Source organism: Necator americanus, chromosome III (genome assembly GCF_031761385.1).
Source record: "Necator americanus strain Aroian chromosome III, whole genome shotgun sequence".
Taxonomy (NCBI): Eukaryota; Metazoa; Nematoda; class Chromadorea; order Rhabditida; family Ancylostomatidae; genus Necator; species Necator americanus.
This window is the reverse complement of record NC_087373.1, coordinates 12,318,326-12,333,417: the sequence shown is the minus strand read 5'-3', so window position 1 is coordinate 12,333,417 and position 15,092 is coordinate 12,318,326. Positions and strand designations below refer to the sequence as shown.

Genomic DNA, 15,092 nt, shown 5'->3' with positions numbered 1-15,092 from the left:
TCGTGGCATCGAAATGGTGCGCAATGACTTCGTGTGCATGCAAATGGGACGTTGCAAACATTTCATAGTCATAACCACTTTCCGCGTTGGTTTTCACCTCTACGAGTCTTCCGTTATTCAGAAAGTGGAAGCGCGAATGTTAACTGCTGCTTAAATAGTAGGCAACTGTTTACATGATTTGATGTAAAACGCTATCTTTATCAGTACGATGATGTCGTTCACTTCATTTTATGCATCATTTTAAGCATCATTCTGCGATAACTGTGGGGGAAACAAGAAGGAAACCCATACTTTGAGTAATTATTCCAAGTAGTGTTTATATTACATTAGTATCGAAGGAGTGTTTAAAAGTGAAGTTTGAATGTTCTCCAAATGTAGAACTGAGAAAGAAAACTATGGAATCTTTAGCCTGAATTTCCATCTAGAAAAAGAAGAAACGTTGTTAGAAAAACACAATTCTGATTTTACGGAAAATGTCACTATTATTAATTTATTTTCATTAATCAGTGACGGCGAGCGGAGCGAGGGCTTTAGCCGGACGTTCAAACTGGTTATTTATAATGGAGATCGACAGCGACCAGCAGCGATGGTGTTCGTCCCCGTAGGTGATGTTTCCGACATTTTCCGAGAATCGAAGCAGAGCCTTCTTCCGATGCAGATTATTCTTTGGTAAACAGGGCGACTTCAGAATCACTCCGTTACAGTCACCGTCGCCCTCGTCACATAAAGCACACGTTTCTTTAACGCGCTGTTACAAGGTTATCAAGCAAATCTACAGTTCAGTCGAATACTGCCTGCGAAACATCAGCAAAAGGAACCGTTTTCGCAGAATGGTTGGTTCTTAGCAGTAAGAGGCGGTCAGCTTTGAGATCGGAATGAAGATGGCAATGCCTTCAGATCTCCTTTACATTCACAACATTTCGTGAAAATTTAAGCAACCCTTTGGAAAAAACACTAGGAAGAGAAGTCCGGAGAAAATTTTAGCCCAAAATTAACTGCCCCGCCTTAGTAGATCGAACTAAGGGTAGTTGAGTTAGATTGTAAACATATAAGGGACCTTCTTTACATTCAGCGCATCACGAACGTTTTCGAGATGTGACTGGAGAAACCAAAAACAAAATCCGTCAAATCAGATTCACAAAAGGACTTTTCAAACATTTCTGAATGCTGTAGTGCTGATTGTCAGCAGCCACCAACTGAAAGGATAGAGTCTCTATCGTACCAATCCGTTTGGGATGCGCCATCACGTTCGCTTCAATCCAGAATCGTTTGAGGTTTTACGAACGCGTGTCTAATACATACAATTACTTTTCGAGACTAGCCGATCACGTCCTTCCAGACAAGTCTGCTACAAATTTATCGACCCCGGAGAAACGAAAGGCTTGGTTGGCATTCGGGCGGGTCCGAACCATCCATCGATGCTGAAGTTACAAGGGAAAATCTTACCGACTGTGCTACACCCACGATAGTATCATTCCAATTACGTCCTTCAAAATCTGATTGGAGACGATCTTTTACATATGAATTTTCAGTAACGTCGAGTGCATCAAGTGCATCATCTGTGTCTTCTGCTGATCTCACACCAGGTAAGTGAGAAGTCCTTCTCGGATCTACTCTATAGGGTTTTTCCTTATGTTTTCGTTTGTTTATGTTCACTAAAATTGGCCAAGAATATTCATAGCTTCTAGCTTCCAAAAAGAAAATCCCCTCTTTCTTGTATATTTGCCTAGCTCTTCCAACCTGAACGTTTTGCCTCTCAAAAATTGACATTGGAAATTAATTGTATATTAAAAAAACTGCTCAACAATTTCTTGATATTCGCATGATTCGTCGTTCAACGTAGTCATAATTGTTGTGAAAGTTGTCTGAACGCCGTAAAGAAACAAGGAGCACCAAAGAATTGAGATGGGCTTGTCTGAAAAATTATCCGAATAGTGGGAAGAATAATTTTATTTAATAGACTTGTGGTGTAATAAACATTAAACCAATCAAGAAAGGGACCTTAAGCAAAAATTAGCAATCTTCAAGTCCTCTCTTCTTGAAACCTCGGCACTGGGAACTGTATTTATGGTTTTTTTTGTTACGCCAACGAAGTTTTATTAAAGGCACCACTCCACGAATCTGTGGTGGTACGGATTTCGGTGGAGCATTCGTATACGGGATAGTAGATTATGGAGACGAGGTGATTCCATTCATTTCTATCTAATTGCAGAAAAAAAGGGCCCGAAAGATGCGGCTTCGGGCGTTCCGACGCCCTAATTTTTACAAGGAGTTCGACTGGAGCGCGCCAGTATTGTGCACGCGTCGCATATTCCGGGCCGTTTTTTACGGCAATTGGGAAGAAATGGACGGACTCACCTCCTCATCTCCATGATCTACTATCCCGTAAACGAATACTTCACCTGAAATCCGTACCACCTCAGATTCGTGGGATGATGCCTTTAAAACTTTATTACTGACCTGAAGTTTCGACAATCTCGTCTTTATCAAAAGCTCGAAAATGGTTCGAGGTCTTCGATGCTATGCATATCCCATCACATTCTCCTCTCTCCTTGCGAAGCCTCGACATCGTTCTAAGTACACTACGCAACAACTCTAAAAAAACCTAACCACTCTCACCGACTAGAGCGGCTGGTGTACCACCGCGTCTTTACAGATTGTCATCCAAGGCGAATGAGATGTACGCACTGTGCAGTATCCTCAAGTACTGGTGTTTGGATAGTGTTAAGGAATTGCATGTAGGACAATCTTATAGCACATAGAGTGTTACGAACAGCATAAAGTCACTGGTAATTTACAATCGCTCGTTTCTGTTCTGTTATTCATAGTTCGGTTCCTGACGGAAATCCATATATTTATATTATATATAGAGAGAAATATCTGCTGGGAAAGGAATGGAAGTCTATATATGCATTCTTTCTTTCTCTATCTATTCCTTATGTATATTGGAGAAACTAGAAGGATGCTAAGCCTGCGTATCAAAGAGCTGGTAAAAGGCGTGGAAACATAACAATACCATTAGGGGGCCACAAGAATGAAAAGCATGATGGAAATGAATTTGAAATGAAGTGTACGATATTAACCCACGAGAGAGAAATATCTGCTAGGAAGGCATTAGAAGCTCTATGTGCTATAAGATTGTCCCACATGCAATTCCTTAACACTATCCGCACACTAGTACTTAAGGGTACTGCACAGTGCGTACATCTCATTCGCCTTGGGTGACAATCTGTAAAGACGCGGTGGTACACCAGCCGCTCTAGTCAGCGAGACTGGTCAGTTTGTTTTTTTTAGAGTTGTTGCGTAGTGTACTTAGAACGATGTCGAGGCTTCACAAGGAGAAACGAGATTGTGATGGGATATGCATAGCATCAAAGACCTCGAACCATTTTCGAGCTTTTGATAAAGACGAAGTTGTCGAGACGTCAGGTCAATAATAAAGTTTTACTAAAACCTCGTTGGCATAACAAGAAATCATGAATACAGATCTCAAAAATTAGCTCTGTTGAAGGCAGTTCACGTAGTCCTAATTTCGTTAGTTGGTTGTTTTATAATGATAGATCTGGAAGATACAACGTGTTCGCTTTTGCAGTCAGCAGTAGCAAATCATCTGCCGCATGTTCGAAGCAGTCAGCTGTGAAAGACGCAGACCACGGTCAATACGCACCTAAGGTTAAGGAATTAACTGAGCAAATTAAGCAAGCAGCAGGTAAAATTTAAAAAGTAAATAACGTGTTTTCTTAGCATTAATCATAGCAAATTTAGAACAAAAGCAAGCAAACACCGAACGCATGGTGGCCGCGGTAAACGAAGTCAAGAAACTTGAGGTTGAGTTAGACAGAGCCGGGCAAAACCTCGCTCAAATTCAACAAAAATTCTCTGATCATGAAGCAGTTGTTGCTGTGAGTTTTTTACCAATAGAATGAAGAAAACGATCTTAAAACAGATCATAAATATCGAATATAATAATAATAAAACGAAAAATAAATAATATGAAAACAGTAATGACGTCAGCTCGTTCATGCTACAAGGAATGTCATTTTAGGAGCTGCGTGTTCGCGCAAGAAAACTTCAGGAGCAGTTATCTATCGCTCGAGAAGCGGATCGTAAACGTAACGGTATATAACGTGATGTTTAGTGAACTGTAATCATATGTGTATGCACGAATTCGTCAGATTAATCAACGCGTTTCTCGAAATAAAGTCTGAAAATTAGACATTTTCTTGTCTATTGACCATGGTTATAGCTGCTGCAATCCGTAGAGAGTTCGAAAGGAACTTTTGATTTCTTTAAAATCTCTCCAAATTTCGCAGGACGATACGAATTTGTTCGGTTTTGTGGAGTAGTGTATTGATGGCGTTCGTTTAGGTCACATATTCAACTTGACCTTCTTATCTTTATAGATTACATTAAAAGTTCTGCACCAGGGGTCAGTTGGTTTAGCCTGAATTGTATTCTATAAATCAAAGAAACTAAGAGTTTTTAGTTTTTGGCTATGCAAAAGCAATGCAAAAGAAAAATCGCTGAAGCTAAAGTAATACAAAAAAGTTGAAAAGTTCGATTTTCAATGAGCCTCAGCATAGTTGAATGTCTCATTGGTTTTGATAAGCTGCACACGAGGTTTTTAAATAATTTTATTGGCTAACGTTTACGCAGAATTGCCTTCTTCAGAGCCTGAAATGAGCGATTCATTTTACAATTTAAACGACCAAACCTCTCTACAACTAAACTTAAAAATTCTATGCGCCTAGCATGACCGCTGACTGATAGATCACGACGGCGAATAGTTCGACTGTCTCATTCGGATCAGAAGAACAATTCGAAATATGGCGCGAGTTCCCGCGTTATCCACAGACATTTGCCCTTGCGGTTTATTTTAGGGTTTTCAGCTTGGATTTCAGCTTCGATTTTTTTTCTTGCAGAATGAGGTCGCATTCACATCAGTGTCATAATTATCCTTCCTTAGCATGAAATGAATGTGGTACTGGGTGTCCGCCTATGCTCTAACACAAAGAAAATCGTCTACCGTTTGAGGATGTCTGGAGCAAAGCATGCGCTCAGACAATTTGCAATAGTATTGCCCATGTTTGATTGTTTTTGAATAGTGTTTAATTGATTTTCGTGAGCTGTGGCCAGAATTGGTATTGATCTTCGTTTGTTAAACAACAGCTAACGTTTCGGCGTTATCGCCTTCAGAGCCTGGAAAAAATCAAAGCCATCAGTGAATTATCCTCTCAAGCACCTCATCACCCTACAGAAAGAATTCAAACGATAGGTAAACTAAAACAGCAACAAATCAGCTAGTGTTTACCTCATTTACTAGATGTGGTTACGTAACAGACTACCAAGTAGCACAACTATGAGTCACAAGGGTTTTTATAGGGACCTGACGGCCCGACCCGTAGATCAAAACCCGCATGAGTCTTGATATGGGGATAGTTCGGTTGTGGTCGCAATGCACTGATCCTTCCTGTTCATTTTTGGACATTTGGCGGTGATCAAAAATGCCACTAGTGTTCTGCGTGGTGTGATCTCGGACTCGTAAGACAGTACACCAACTTCTACCTCTACTTCGGAGCTTCGGAGACATATTCTACGGTGTGCTCCGAGTGGGATGGAGAATTTAGATTTAGAAGATCTGTTGTAGGTAACATGTACAGGACGGCGGTAAGAGTGGCATCGAGTACCCAGGAGAAGACATGGTCTGTCAACTTGGCTCATAAAGTGGCTATATCCAATGGGTACCTGGAGACTGTAAGTCGACAAGCGCGACATCCTCCCCAGCACGATCCAGCGTATTGGATGGCCCAGAAAAGATCCCCGTTCTGTCTACCTTACATATCTGATGATGTGAGCATAGCGGTACGGAGCTGTCTACGAAAGTCTAAAGAATGACATGAGGGTTGTGAAAATACCTACAGCGAACCTCAACGGATCAGCTGGTATATAATCGTGCGTATAACCGACTCTGCACAACCTCCAGCAGCGTGGTTTGCCCTTATGGCAGAGAAGGTGACTGCATGGTTACAGGAGTGGTGTCGTATCACGTGCAGGTTGTGCGGTGACGATCATATAGAGGAAACGGGACGCCCGTTGTGTATTAGGGTCAAGGAGCATCTGGATGGACTCGCAAAATCTAAACTCTCCACCCCACTCGGAGCACACAGTACAATATGTCATCAAAACTCCGATGTAGAGGTAGAAGTTAGTATACTATCTTATGAGTCCTAGATCACAGCACGCAGAACACTAGGCAATTTGGATCACCGCCAAGTCCAAAAATGAACAGGGAGGATGAGTGCATTGCGATCACAAACGAACTATCCCCATATCAAGACCTATGCGGATTTTGATCTAGGGCCGTCAGGTCCCTATAAAAAAATCTATGTGACTCATAGTTGTGGTACGTAGTGTTCTGTTGCGTAACCAGATCTGGTAAAGAGGTAAGTACTAGCTGATGCTGATGTTTGAGTTTATCTATCGTTTGAATGCTTTCTCTTGGGTGATGAGGCGCTAGAGAGGATAAATCACTGATGGCTTTGATTTTTTCCAGGTTCTGATGAAGGCGATAACGCCGAAACGTTAGCTATTGTTTAATAAAGGAAGATCAATACCAATCTTGGTAACAGCTCAAGGAAATCTATTAGAAACTTCCAATAGGCCACCTTTCCTCCAGATTTGTTCATTTGAGGACCTATCACACTGGCTTTTTTGGTTCCTATCCTTCTCATTCGGTACAATGAAAATTTGCGATTTTGACACGATGAATGATTGCCGATGTAAGTAATCGAACACGCTGATTCCGAGTACGACAATTTATTTGGACAAAAACATTCTGAGAATGATTAGAACAGTGAAAAGACTGTTAGGATCTCTTCTTACTTCCGTCAGACTTGAACTCAATTATACTGATTAGTTTTTGAACTGTAGTTTCACAAAAATAAGCAGTGAACTACTGCTCAACCACCAAATGGAGGATCCAATCGTGCTGAAAACAATTTTCTATCAGTCTATTTTCAACGAACTCTTCCTAAAAGACGTGAGTTAGAACCTCATTGTAGCCGAGAGCACATCGTCGAAGAAAATCGGCTCGAGGCCATTTCTACTCCTCCGAATTGATGCAATGACCACGTTTCTATCACTTAGGAATTATTGGGATATCTCCTAGATAGATATGTGGCATATGGCATCCTATATCTTATTTTTCAAAATTAAGGAAACCTTTTACTAATGTAAAGCGTACTCTCCTTCGTTTTCAATAATCTCTTGGCAGAATTGCGGATGTCAGAAATACACGAATATGCACAATATATGAATCAGCGCAGTGACATCTAGAATGCGCTGATAGAATATCTAATCTTTGAAGGACACCTTATTATGAATATTTTAAAGAGTAGCAGACAGAGACATCAGAGATATGCAGCATTTCTCACTTGCTACTCGACTAAAACATTGGAGCGACTTCCCCCGAGGGACCAGGGATGGGACTTGATGAAGTCACAAAATAGATTTCTCACCTGGTCCTCAGTCTTGAACATTTTTCATCAGTGCAACTGGCTGAAAAACCTGTAGTCAGAGGATGCGAGGTCCGGCCATTAAACAAGCTGGTACAAGCTCACCAATTAGTCAAAGTTTTGCAGCTCGGAATGGGTCAAGCTTGTGTAGTCAGTCATTGTTGTCGTGAGCAGAGCAAAAAGCAGTTTTTGCCGCCCGCATGCACGAATGACGTTTTCCTTCAGCTTCTGCAGTTGGGCAACGTGGGTGCGTTCTTTAGTAACTGCTCCTTTGGACACGAGCTCCTAGTGATTTTGACTATCGACGGGCTGTCATCGCCTGACGCAATTAGTCGCATCTTCGCCGAGGTTTAGGTTTTTTAGGTTTTTTTTTTCTTCTTTTCATCTTGCCGCCATGTTGTTTTAGTAAAGGCTTTCCGCGGGTTCTTGTCCTCTTTCGTTTTTTCAAACTCTTTCGCTCTTGACCTTCATTCGTTTTCGCGGTCTTTCTGCAGTTGACGACGCAGCTTCCTTCTCAGACGCTTTTCCTGACTGAAATACCCAGAGCTGCAGGTGGGCCATCAAAAATTATACGTGGATTCTTTTTCCGCACCTGCAAAAGCAAATTGCTTGCACGACATTAAAACCAGAAGCGTTTCTTTTTGCGGAGTCTGGATACACTTCGTGAAGAAGTCTGCATCGCAAAACTTTTTCGTCCTCTTTTCGTTTCGAATTTTCGTCCTCTGCGATCCCGCAGTCGTACACAGGCGTATCTGGACGACGATGAGCCAAATTCCTTCACCAGGTTGTTGTAATCCTTCCTCACAGCTATCGCGCAACCATCTACGTTCCCCTCATCAGTATCGCCGTAGTATGTGGTGTAGCTTTCGGTGCTGATGGCGGGCCGATCTCTCATGTGTGTTTCCTGCACAGAAATATATCGCAGAAGGTTAGGGAGGGGGGTTTGTTGGAGCTCATTCAACAATGTTCGGCAGTTCAGAAACGAGCGGTTATTGCCAAAGATTCCATGCTTGCTTCAGGCAGTTGTCTTTTCAGGTTGTGGGCATTGATGATGTGCTGGACGACAGCACGTTGTTGTAATGTATAGGATTCTTCCGCCTTATAACAGTGCAGATTATATAACTCGCTCCCAATGGGTACACTCAAATGTCTCATTACGTCTAGTGAAAGCGAGGCCAATACGAACAAGTAGGTATCAGAGCTGTACACGCGGTCCCGCGAGCTCCTATTACTATATGTTATTCCCAAATCACCATCAGCAGGAGAGCACCTTTTTAGGAGGACGTGGAGATATCTTGAAACCTCATCCTGATAAATCCATAGTGAAAAGTTTTTGTACAAGAATCATTTTCCATCTTTAGCGATGAGCGTACAAAAAAAGCCGAGTCTCCTTTTGAAGGAGAGAATAAAGAGGGCTTCTGATCCACCCTCTTTCAACTAAGAGTGCCGATAGCGCGTAGGGTTTCTTTTGCTTCCGCGTTTCTGGACAGTGCCAATATTCGCTAAGCTACACGCAAGAGTGGAATGATGGAAGCTGCTGGATCGCCAACTCTCCAGTAGGAGGATCAACAGCATCCCATAGGTTGTCGATGCTCACTTTTAGTGGTCGACCTAACCGCTCAGAATCATCTAACAAGTAGTCGTAATTTTCGAATCTGGTTAACCATGCACAAAAAGAGATGACACCACTGGACTAAATTCACGTGGGTCTTTGTGTCCTAAAGAAAGATAGAAAACGAGGATGCAACGAGTGGGTGGGTTAGGTATGGATGGTGCTTGTCTGCCATACTAGCGTGTAAGGTGCAAATCGATGAGTAGCAGTGAATGTAGCGAATACCAGAGAGTCCAGAGCACTCACAACATCTTGTGAATCATACTTAGATACTTAGATGGGCCGCCTACACTAGATTTGCAGGCCCAAGCATCTTTTCCACTCTTTTCGTTCGCTCGTCATTGTCATCCTAGATGTTCTCAAGTTTCGTGGGTGACTTTGACGAGGTCCTTCAGCCGTATCCAGCTGTGCTCTCAGCTGGCTTATCCATGCAGCGAATACATCACCCCAACTCGTTGTCCTGGAGGTCTCCTTGAGGGCGTTTAGCATCTCTTAAGATCCACTCCAGCGTTCTTTTAGTAAATCTATCATCGATTCTTCTCGTAATGTGACCAGCTCAACTATGCTTTGCTTCCGATATATTCTGCTGGCTCCCAAAGGCGGGACACTGCTCGTAAGACGGAGCTGCGAAGATCGGCTAGGTATTTGTATGCCCCGGTTAAACTTCAGGAGGCTTCCCTCAAGGCTCTGTGGATGGTGAGAAGCCTACTAGACGTGACAGCGGTGTCACTCTACGTCTCCATTGCATAACAAAGAAAAAGTGTCGAGTCGAACAAATGGACCCTTCAAGTTGTATTCCTCCGTCTTCGCAGAAAGCATTCCTCATCAACTGTGCATTCTTTCTGTTTATTTGATGGTCTATAGACTTACAGAACAATCTATAGGAGGACTTCTCTGTGACTTTGTGTTTAAGTCCCTGATAAATACGTTTGTTTTCTCTTATTGGTATCTGTACTTGAAAAATAACGTTGTCAAAACGAAAGAATGGCGAAGCGGTTGCCCTAGTGCTCAATAAAGTAGTTACAGAGACAGAAAAAAGCGTTGGATTTGCATAGTAACCAGATCTTATGGAACCTAAGCAATTAACGACCAAAAGATATTAAACATTTTGCCGACGCGTTCTTTTCCTATCTGCAATTTTAGGTTTGAGAACAAACGCTCAGAGCATATTCCTCAAACAAATAAGACGAATAAACTTACTAATACGACAGTAATACTACTAATTCCTTTAAAAAAAGGATAAATTGTCTGGCGTTAATCATTCCGCTTCGCAATTTTTCGGTGCTGACATTGTTCCCTCCCCACAAGAATCCCTAATGACATAGGGCAAATGTTTGTGTTTTTTTCCTCTCTCCGTTAGCAGAACATGCATCAGATATCTATCTAATTAGGTACAGCAAAGTTCCCTTTAGTCAGAGTCAAGCGTCTGATTGGGATTTTCCCACTTGGGGTTCTTAAAAGTAGATGGTTAAAAGGGAGTGTACGGTGGTGGGGTAGGAGTGAATGAAGGACATCATGTAAACCAGGACAAAATATTATGTAGCGTTGGATGATCACGCACATTATAAAATGTTATATTAATATAATATTAAACAACTACATAAATTGGAGAATATTATATTTAGTTTCATGCGTAGGACGAGATGGAAGCCCCAACATTATGTTCTCGTGCAACGAATTGACAGTGTAACAAAGACCTCGTAGGTTTGACACCTGACTGTGTCAAATTTTTGCAAAAGAATCAGAAAATTGACATCACTTCTAAAAAATGAAGAATTTAATTATGTGTAGTGATCAGAAGTTTAAAAGGGGATTAAAGGGAACTTAGTGACCAAAAATCTCAGATTCTGTGCAGACAGATAGACCTGGAAAGTCGCCCATAACTTCGTGATAAGAGGACTGAGAGAAATATTTCTTTGATGGGACAAAGATGGGAAAAATTGCATTTTTTCCATCTTTGTCCTATCAAGAATTTAGAAAAACGGCGAGGCCCTCAAAATATGTACATATATTGATGCGGCATCTGATAGATGAAATCCTCGGCTATCTGGGTGATTTTCAAGAAGGCGGTACACCTTCTTGAAAATCACCCAGATATTCGGATAGAGGGACTTGCAAAATATTTGTGTGCAAGCCTTCTCCTTCCAGGACTCTGTGGTTCCCTCAAACTTTAGATTGGAAAACCCGAAGAAAAGTCGAAAAATCTGAAATTTTTTCCATCTTAATTCCAAAGTGACTAGGAGGTGGGAAAAGGCAGCGATATAGCTGTTTCATAAGGTAAACCTTCTTCTCTGAAAACCACCTGAAATGATTCTTTTGGTCCTCTTATGACGAAGTTATTTGTGATCTCCCAGACAACGATGTGTACAGAATCTGAGCTGCTAAAAACTACTTATAATCAAATTCCTCATCTTTGAAGAGTATTTTCGAGTTTCTAACTGTTTTACAGAAATCTGACTCCGCCGGGTGTCGAACCTACTGCTGTCGAACCAAGCTCTCACTGTTATCATGTCAACACGTTCCACATTTTCAGAACAATGCTGGAGGTTCCTGTTGTTCCATATTAACCTTGCCCTGGGCGTAGGTTGGAAGATGTATCAAATCGTGTTTGTAACCAGTCTATCTTTAACTGTGCAACCAGTCTATCTTTAAGTATATGAGAAAAAAAGCTGTGAGAGGAAAACGCAACAGGTATGATCAAGTCTATTTCGTATGCTTTGCAGACGTTATCGATAAAAGTTAAGCCACAAAGTAACAGCAGAGCTCAAAGTAACTCCCATTTGAGGTAACGTGTGCTGTGGAGAGCGGTTAATCCTACACATACAATCTGTATGGCCTCGTCAACAGATCCCAGCAACAGTGCGAGCGGAATTCCTCTAAAGTATAAAATTGGAGTACCACTCGCTATCGTGTTTCTCTTTCTCTGTGCTGTTGGAATAGGTAGGTTTGTTTAATTCTTTCCAATAAATCCACAGTACTATTTCCATTGAATCAAATTTTCAGCTTTCCTGGCAACTCGATACGGTAAGTATTCCGTCAAAGTAATCAAATTAACAGGAGAATCAACAAGGTATCATGCAGCAACAGCGAAGAACGGTCAAGCGAATTCCGAACCCTCAGATTGTGGAACAGTAATGTCAATGAAATCCAGGCAGAATTTACTACACTGGCATAACAAATATCGATCAATTGTTGCTAAAGGAGAATATGAAATTACCACGCAAAACGGGAAACTTAGAAAGCTCCCGCCAGCTAAGAGAATGCCACAGCTGGTCAAATCTTTTTCTATGTATTCTATCATATTGTCATCACATTAGTTACTGAACTTTAGAAATACAACTGTTCGCTTGAAGAGTCGTCCCTAAAGTGGGCGAACACCGTTCAATGCGTAATGAAGCACTCCCACTACCCTGGCGTGGGCGAGAATCTGTTTGGTATAACAGGAGAACATACTCAAGAAGAAACCGCTAATGTAAGCCGAGTATCCGATGTTTAGGTTGCCGCAAAGGTAGTATCACTTTTTGGCCTTCATCGAAAACATTGAGAGCGTTGGGTAGGATTCTAACTTAATCGATTAAGCTAAGAACAACTGTCATCAACGCACTTCTTCGGATGCAAGTAGTAACTACCCAGTAACATTGTCTGTTCCAGTAGAATTCAAATTTTCGGAAAATTCGCTCGAGAAAGGCGCTTAGAGCATTCGTTCGTTTTTTTTTCTGGAATCGGGACAGCTAGAAGTTGTTGAGATGCTCGAAAGAAGAGCAGTCAGTAGATTAAACGCCGGCAAGTAAAATAGGAAAGGGCGAGCAGGGTTTGGTCTTACAAATTTCCTAGCTTAAAGGCAGCATACCACGACTCTGGGGTGGTACGGATTGCAGATGGAGTATCCGTATACGGGGTCGTAGATAGTGGATACCGGGGTGGCTCCGCTTTCGCCTGAATCACTGCAAGCAGTCCGAATTGATTTTCGAAGAAGGCGGCGCAAGGAGCGTTACAATAGATGGCGTCGTACAAGACAGCATTTTGGAGGCGGCTGGTCGCAGTGATGCAGGGAGAGATGAGCGGAACTACCCCCGTCGCCATAATCTACGACCCCGTATGCGGATACCTGAAATCCACACCACCTCAAAATCGTGGTATGCTCCCTTTGAGCAACACCGGCAGTTTTGTGGGTGGGATTTATTGCGCAAAAAACGACATTTTTACAATCGATCATCTAACACCGCATACGCTAACATTTTTACGATTTACCTAATACATTTTCATGAGGAGTTCCGGTGATCGCCACTTTACAGACGGCTACAAAGCCATGGGCTGATGAGATAGCAAAGTATGGAATATCAGCATTGAACGAATATAGAGATGAAATAGGACATGCAACACAGGTGAGCGGGGGGAGGGGAGCAAAGCTAAAATCACAGGAAGTCTGAAGTCCGGCTTTACCCGGACATTCAGACTGGTTTCGAAATATTTTGACAACGAAAATATCTCCAATGTGGCAATACCCTGCACTGGATAATCATCCTCAAACCAATAACGCGAACACAGTAAGCGAAAAGATTCAATGGATAACAATAAAGTCAAGGTCGCTTTCCACCAACTGTTTTGAGCTCTACGGTAGAAAAATGCTCCATTTCCATCTTTAAAAAAGTGTGGGGTTTTCACAGGTATTGTGGGCGGAGACACTGACAGTGGGTTGCGGAATCAAGAAGTGCAGCAATGGTTGGACTATGGCTGTGTGCCAATACTATCCACCGTAAGTAGGGAATGTGAAACCTGGATACTGGTAACGAAACGATTATTTTCCAATTTCAGAGGAAACGGCATTGGTTCACCGATGTACAAAGAAGGGAAGACATTGTCTGAGTGCGGTTTAGAAGGAAGAAACGAGGTCCCTCACTTTGAAACTGGACTATGTGAACTGTTGTAATGAAATGAGAACGGAATATTAAGTAAAGATCTAGCGAACATCTAGTTATTTATGTCGAGTAATAAAGAATAAAAGATATAGTAATAGCATATAAAATAATAATAATAATAATAATAATAATATATTAGTATATAAAAGATATAGTAGTAAGAATACTTTGGCTAGTGCTTTCAAATTGTACTTATATTATATTGGTATCGAAGGACTGTTTGAAGCTGAATTTTGAATATTTTCCAAATGTAGGACTGATGCACTAGAAAAGAAAACTATGAAATTTTTTCCTTCTATTTATAATAAAAAAGAGGGAGAAAGCATTGTTAGAGAAACAGATTTCCAATTCTACAAGAAATGCCACTACTAATAATTTTCATTGATTAGTGAAGGGGAGCGAAGCGAACACCACAGAAAGTCTGAAGTCTGGCATTAGCTGGATATTCAGGCTGGTAAATTACTATAGTACAAGTTGTGAGGGTAATGAAATACAGAACAAAGTGTTTCAGATGTACCTGGCTAAATAAAAATTTTGATCCTCCTATGAATTTGACTTGCTGCCATAACCATTAAATCTGAGCAACGCAATTTTTTTATTGTTTTTTTTTGTATTATTGTTTTATATAGAAGAGATAGAACTAATCAGATCCAACTTTGTATTGAGTAATAATAGGCCTCGGGAGATAAACTTCATTTCTTTCATAGCTCGAACATTGCTTCGACACTCCTTCATTGCAACCAATCAAGTACATCACGTACTCCATTGAAAATGCACCAAATGCACGAACTCACTGCCAGACGATGGTGCAAGAAGATTTATCTCTGTTTTTATTGTGACTGTCATGGATCGGTCCCCCACGAATGAATGATTTTAGGGTTTAGAATTTATAGAACACTTTTCTCATACGACTTTCCTATTGAAATTGAATTCAATGAAGAACTTTTTTTATTATCACCAAAAAAGCAATTTTGGTGCTGTTACTGAGCAAAAAAGACATCTGCAGCCGGTTTTAGAGCTAAAATTATTGTGAAGTAGAAATTTCTG

The 15,092-nt window shown here is 41.3% G+C and overlaps 3 protein-coding genes across 5 annotated transcripts in view; all 3 read left to right on the top strand.

The window, feature by feature from the left end:
- Positions 1-6,065, top strand: part of RB195_009366 (uncharacterized protein) — a gene marked incomplete at both ends in the record, with an annotated part of 31,566 nt that extends 25,501 nt beyond the window's left edge. For 2 of the 3 annotated variants that reach the window (XM_064189891.1, XM_064189890.1), the window contains 6 exons: positions 1,533-1,586; positions 3,593-3,709; positions 3,766-3,902; positions 4,046-4,118; positions 5,648-5,862; positions 5,922-6,065. In XM_064189891.1, coding sequence (XP_064047471.1) covers positions 1,533-1,586; positions 3,593-3,709; positions 3,766-3,902; positions 4,046-4,118; positions 5,648-5,862; positions 5,922-6,065 — 740 coding nt within the window. Of the gene's footprint in view, positions 1-1,532; positions 1,587-3,592; positions 3,710-3,765; positions 3,903-4,045; positions 4,127-5,647; positions 5,863-5,921 lie in introns of those variants that run through there. The other variant, XM_064189888.1, reaches the window with a different exon arrangement.
- Positions 4,159-8,594, top strand: RB195_009365 (uncharacterized protein; the record flags this gene model as incomplete). The annotated part of the gene is made up of 3 exons (XM_064189887.1): positions 4,159-4,202; positions 5,661-5,850; positions 8,550-8,594. 3 exons carry the CDS (start codon positions 4,159-4,161, stop codon positions 8,592-8,594), a joined length of 279 nt encoding a protein of 92 aa, XP_064047470.1.
- A 3,363-nt stretch (positions 8,595-11,957) lies between these two features.
- RB195_009364 (uncharacterized protein) lies at positions 11,958-14,056 on the top strand (the record flags this gene model as incomplete). The annotated part of the gene is made up of 7 exons (XM_064189886.1): positions 11,958-12,066; positions 12,130-12,150; positions 12,208-12,398; positions 12,458-12,598; positions 13,422-13,511; positions 13,794-13,882; positions 13,942-14,056. The coding sequence occupies 7 exons, from the start codon at positions 11,958-11,960 to the stop codon at positions 14,054-14,056; spliced, it is 756 nt and encodes a 251-aa protein (XP_064047469.1).
- Between the last annotated feature and the right edge of the window lie 1,036 nt (positions 14,057-15,092).